The sequence below is a fragment of the Sphaeroforma arctica genome (genome assembly GCF_001186125.1).
Source record: "Sphaeroforma arctica JP610 unplaced genomic scaffold supercont1.269, whole genome shotgun sequence".
In the NCBI taxonomy this organism is placed as follows: Eukaryota; class Ichthyosporea; order Ichthyophonida; genus Sphaeroforma; species Sphaeroforma arctica.
This window is the reverse complement of record NW_014040289.1, coordinates 14542-20439: the sequence shown is the minus strand read 5'-3', so window position 1 is coordinate 20439 and position 5898 is coordinate 14542. Positions and strand designations below refer to the sequence as shown.

Below are 5898 nucleotides of genomic sequence, written 5' to 3'. Positions count from 1 at the left end.
ACGAAGTCTGCAACGGCAGCACAACTAGAGCAGTTTGTGAGAATCTTGACGGCCTGGATGGATCGAATTGTGGTAGAGCTTTGTCTTGGGTCTGGCTTTATGATATAAAGCTCTAATACAAGCACGACCGTGTATGCGTTTCAGTGGTAGTCAGGTAGTGTGATACACATCATGTTCTGTTGTACTATTTACATTCATATATTTATGATTTAGCTACATCTAAATAAAGTCAATTCGGGTTGTACGCTGGACGTAAACGCAAAAAGTTTTATACGCTTTTACGTAGAAAAGTCAAACTACTCATGTCACCTGAGATCCGCACGAAGGTACCTATAGTAAATATAAATAAACGTTTTTGTTGACCTTAACGTAAAACAATTAATGCAACATAAGTTACACTTTTGCCGCCCGATCGAATTTGTCCAATAGTATCTTGTTTGCTGCTTTGTATTGGTCACAGCCACGTGCCTTATCTGATCATCGTAGCTCCTAAGCACGAACATTTCACAACCAAGCTTGGATGTGGACATTGCATAACAGTCCTGACACGGGGAAACAGTTCTACTTGCATAGTATACACAATTTTTATGCGCACATGGCGGCTCACAGAAAAGTCACACATGAGCTGCTATAACTATAAGTGAAGGATAAATATTCAATGTGCGTGTCTACATTCAAGTATGTATATACATACACGTCAGCTACATACATATATATATATATGCATACATACATTGAAGTATGTATGCGTATATAGATTTCAGCAACAGAAAAGAAGCATATTCTATTGTTTGCATGTAAATGGAATACACACTCTAATCCACAACCATTAATAAGATCAATCGAATTTATAACATCGTGACTGTGCTTTTCTTATTTCCTCCCGACTCCTTTTTCTCGCTATCATCATCTTTCGACAGAATGGTCGACATAGAGTCTGTGTGTACTCGAGTAGGCGATGGGCCTATTGAGAACTTGCGCAACGGCCTCTCCCCATGCTCGCTGACAATCGAACTCGACCGTTTGGGACAGGGCAGTACTATATCTTCCACATCTTCTTCCACATCCTTGGTCACGGTAGCACCGCTTTCCTCGTCATTGTAGGTAACTATCAGCTTCTCAGGCCTTGTACTGGTATTGGCTAGCCCAGCCAGATGCGCACCCGCCCCATTTGTAGACAGGTGACGTTTTTTATGCACATGACCTGTGACCGAGCTCTCACTGTCACTGTGTGTCCGCTTGTAACTTGCAGCCGGCAACCGCGGTTCTCTCGGGGAGGCGCTTGTATGTTCAGTATACGCTAAGGAGCTTGCACTACCCACGCTGGTCAGTGAATCTCTCGATGACATACTCAAGCTGCTTCGCCGGTCTCGTATGGCACCTACAGTCTTGAGATCCATGCTCATAATGTTACTATTGCTCACAGGGGGGAGTGTGGGGGCACTCGTACTGGCTAGGTTATGATCCAACACCAGACTCGGTGAGGAAGTGCGACGAATATGGCTGTGATCGTCGCCCATAGACGCGAAGAGATCATCCCCACATAAACTCGTTCGTTCCACTCTGCCAAAAAAAAAAATAAGAAAAAAAATGAAGCCCCATTCAATCATGTTGGTCAGTCATAGTATGATATGTAGAATATGCTATACAGCACAGCAAACACACCGTATTGGATTTTTTTGGGGAAGAGAGCAGTTTACTTGAAACACTTCACAATTATAGCCGTCATATTTGAAGATAATATTAAACCGTTGTTCCTAGCACCTCCACGCATGTTAAACCACTTGGCTTTTGCCGGGATAGGATTTACATCGATCTACACCACCTAGGCGGATGCCTGAAATATACCACACCACGAAACACCACACTAGTAATCACTCTTGTTTCAGTCGAAACACACCTTTTGTCCATATCTGTCGGCCTGAATTCAACACTCATTCGTCGATCCAACGGTACTTCTAATGAATTACGCCGTTGCAGAGTCGAGGGACTTCCGTGCACTTCGAGACTATTTTTGCGCGTCAACATTAGAGGGCTGCAATAAAACAAGAACAAAATTAGTGCACCATTACGATAGCAATGCCTTTAACATAACTAGCGACAAACTTTATATTGATAAAAGAGCTTACTTTAAATAGTACTCCCCAGGATTTCTTACATTACAAGCGTAAGAAGCCTACACTAAATATTCAACCAATCCACACACACACGCGTTTACTATGCAGACTATACATCTGGTATACGAGTTCATTTGTAGATAATATCAAGAGGTTCATTGTAGCCACTCAACGACCACAGGTATACAATTCGAACGTACAAAACACACTCAGGCCTTCACATAGCCATACGTTCATGCTTGAGCAAATGTAAACATGCAATAAAGCAGTAAATTTAGATACTTCGTATACCTTTTTACATATGTATTTATAAACGAGTAGACTATCGAAATTCGTGGACATGTACAAATAAGATATCCTTACGCATCTAAATATACAGATTCAAACACTCACAAATGTATATATCGTATAAATACAGATATATAGATAAAGATGAATAAATATAAACAAGCCCGTATATACATATACACACACGCACACAAAAAATTTATACATATATACATATATATGTTTATGTATATGTATACTTATATTTATACGCAAATATATATATATATATATATAATATATTTGTCAATAAATATATACATATATGTACATATATATGTATATTTATATGCATATATATAAATATATATATACAAACATTGTATACATATATACACATTTATACATATATACATATAAATTACAAATATATATATATATATATATATATGTACACACACACACACGCACACACACACACATATATATATATCATAGCGCACCAGAAGGTTCGTGTCACGTGATACTACTTTCAAAACTGATTGCTTCCACGCATACCTCATAACGGTTAAACTGCCCCTCCTTGGCGAAGGTGGTGTGTGGGAGCCCGGTCGGGCTTCTTCATATATATTTGCTGTTCGTGCTGCGTTCTCATGCAGCACAGTGAGCGAGGATGTAGAGAACATCTTGGACAACGATCTAGAACTCGCCATACGCTTCACACCCGTATGTATAGAGCCTTTGGTGTTGTGTTTTTCCGATGATATGCGCGATACCGCACTATTTGTTAATTCACTTATTATAGGCGCTGATACTGGGCCGTTCTTATTATTAGCAGTATGAGCTGGACTTCCGAGCTTCAATGATGGGGCATGTACAGGTGGGTTAGTGTATGTGAACGGCGGTGTGTGCACACTGTGTGCCTGTGGTTGCGAAATCGACCTCGACGTTTCCAGCAGGGTTTTGAATGAGTGATGCTGCAGTTGTTGATACTGCTGGGGCTGCTGTCCAGGTTTACTAAAACTAGAACCTTGCGATAAGCTTGAGCGAGATTTTTTTACACTACTAATATTTGTATGTGTATTCTTCTCAACCGCTCCCATATTCTTGGAATCCACGTCCTTCTCATAAAGATCTGTATTTGCTATAGAAGAGATTTTACTGTCAGTTGGTGCAGTTGTTGTCTCAGAGACGGGGTTCCTTTGCACCGGAAAGAAGACATCTGCATAACTGGATATAGTTGTGGCACTCCCATGCGATAAGCTCTGCTCTACGGCTGGGTGATCCACGCCCAGCACATCGTTCGTACTGTATGCTATACTAACCCCAGGCTCGGGCACAGAGCCTTCGGTTGTGTTCGTCGAATTCTTTTCATACATTGAACTCCTTTTACCACAGTTCGAGTCAGTGTATCGATCAGAAGATTTCGCTTGTGGTTCGTCTGTGCCTGCACATTCTGTAGTCTGCTTAGCTGGGGTTTCTGGGACTAACATGGTGCTGCTGTATGTTGGAAGAATAGTTGGTATGCGAGTGATCACGTCACTATCGAAAGCTATTTGCACGTTACCACGTCGAATATGGGTCTGCAAAGAAAACTTCGTTCTTTCTATTCACTATTATATGGATACTTGTTGTGTGTACTTCAACACACGAGCTGATATATATATATATATATATATAAATATACAGTACAGGTGAAAGGGTATGACTCTGCCATTCGGAAACATATATTGAGAATCACATTCACTTATGAAAACTTTCAAGGAGATTGTACATATGAAAGTGCACTGCATAGAGAATAGATCGCCATACGACCCGCCACCAAAACTCACGTCTACGCGAGAGAGAGAGGAGCAGCTCCGCGTCTCGCGTTTTGCAGATTCAAATAAAGCTTTCTGTGACATGGGCTGGCCAGTGGGCATTGGGCAGAGAGAGACTGCAACGTCTATTCGAGCCCGAGTGCCCGACACTCCGAGCCAAACGATTGACTATGCCAATCGCCGCGCAATATCAGAGAGGTGTGAACGTTCAACTCTCTTCCTGAGTGTTGGATTAAAAGTTGGAAGCTGAAATGTGCTTTTTGTTTTTTTTTGGTACAAAAAACTGATTTAAAAGAAATAAAATAAGGTTTCAGATGACTTTTTTCATTTTTAATAAAATGATTTCGTTTCCAAAAGTACTTCCCAGAAAAACTAAATAGTTTCAAAAAGGTTTTAAATTTAGCTAAAAAACTGAACTCAGAATTTATATTTAGTTCCAAAACGTTTGTTCCAAAACATATTTTCAAATTTTTTTAGTATTTAGCACAAGTTTGTATCAAAAAGTTAAGATAAAAAAATTGAAAACATATTATGTGTGGGGTGCTGATTGCCAAAATAAAGGTATTTTTTTCTCAATAAAAATCACAAAAAAACCCCCCCCACATCTTCTGAAATTCGAGGAGCCAGCTTGAAAAATAATATTCCTAAATGGTTTGTTTTGGCTTTTTTCAGCTATCTCGACTTCACACGGAGGGAGACACACTCCGGTTCCCCGCCATCTAAAGGGAAAATCAGATGTGAGCTAAAAACAATTCCTATTTGTTTTGAAAATCCTAAGGCCGAGTCTTAACGGGTTCGGAAATTTCCGTTCGGATATGAAATTCGGAAAGGTCAAATATGTATATTTGGTCTTTTTGGCTCAGAATAATGCCCTCAATCAATTTCTGGACTTTTCTAAAAAAATATGTAGCTTGCATTTACGTAGAATTTCATGGTTTTAACTCATGAAAACTGATTCATACCCATTGGCTGTTCGCGGTAAAAAAATTGGTAAGTAAACACATGCTCGACAGAGACTCTCTATTGAGAGGACTCAGAGGAGGGACTCACAGAGACAGAACACTCACGCTCATTATATGCGTGCAGTACATGTTACATAGTCATTTACCAGTGCGACGAATATATCGATTGTGAATGCACCTCCCTATGACTTGCAATTACGAAAGTGGTATAAACTTGTGTGTATGTGTAGTTTACCGTTTGCTTTTTACATAAGTGAGACAAAAAGTGCAGTGAACACAGTCAGAAATTACCCAAACTCACATTGCTCTCACAACCAATAAAAATTGCTTGTAACTTTGGAAAAGCACCTTTCCAAAGTACATTTATTAGCTGCAATAGCGAGTTTACGTACATATTTTTCCGATTCCCGTTTTTCCGAACAACTGCCGACTTTTCTAGGGGTATATTTGCCCTCGAAAGTCTGTCCTCGTTCGGAAATATTTTTTTCAAACTTTTCTTGAAAGTTTTAAATCCTCTTCTACCCATTGGCTAAGAAATCCGAATTTTATATCCGAACGCAAAATCCGAACCCGTTAAGACTCGGCCTTTTAATTTTGAAATGTAATCCACTTTTTATTCTCTCGGGCGGATATTATTTTTGTCGGATTTAATTTAATTTTAGATCATTGATCTTCGTATTGGTTATCTATGTGTGTGTATGGTTTTATTAGGATATATACTAATAGTACTAT

At 39.5% G+C, this 5898-nt stretch overlaps 1 protein-coding gene across 1 annotated transcript; it reads right to left on the bottom strand.

Moving 5' to 3' along the window:
• Positions 1-648: 648 nt before the first annotated feature.
• On the bottom strand, positions 649-4204 carry SARC_04644 (hypothetical protein). Its single transcript, XM_014301512.1, has 3 exons — positions 2943-4204; positions 1901-2035; positions 649-1563 (listed from the first exon to the last, which is right to left on the bottom strand). Exons 1-3 carry the CDS (start codon positions 3875-3877, stop codon positions 849-851), a joined length of 1785 nt encoding a protein of 594 aa, XP_014156987.1. The 5' UTR covers positions 3878-4204; the 3' UTR covers positions 649-848.
• Positions 4205-5898: the final 1694 nt, after the last annotated feature.

Coding starts and splice junctions, on each gene's coding strand:
- SARC_04644 (XM_014301512.1), bottom strand. CDS start 3,877: ATGTTAGTCCCAGAAACCCCAGCTAAGCAGACTACAGAATGTGCAGGC. Junction 2,036..2,942: donor GGCAGTTTAACCGTTATGAG/GTATGCGTGGAA, acceptor GTTTTATTGCAG/CCCTCTAATGTTGACGCGCA. Junction 1,564..1,900: donor CCGACAGATATGGACAAAAG/GTGTGTTTCGAC, acceptor TTTTTTTGGCAG/AGTGGAACGAACGAGTTTAT.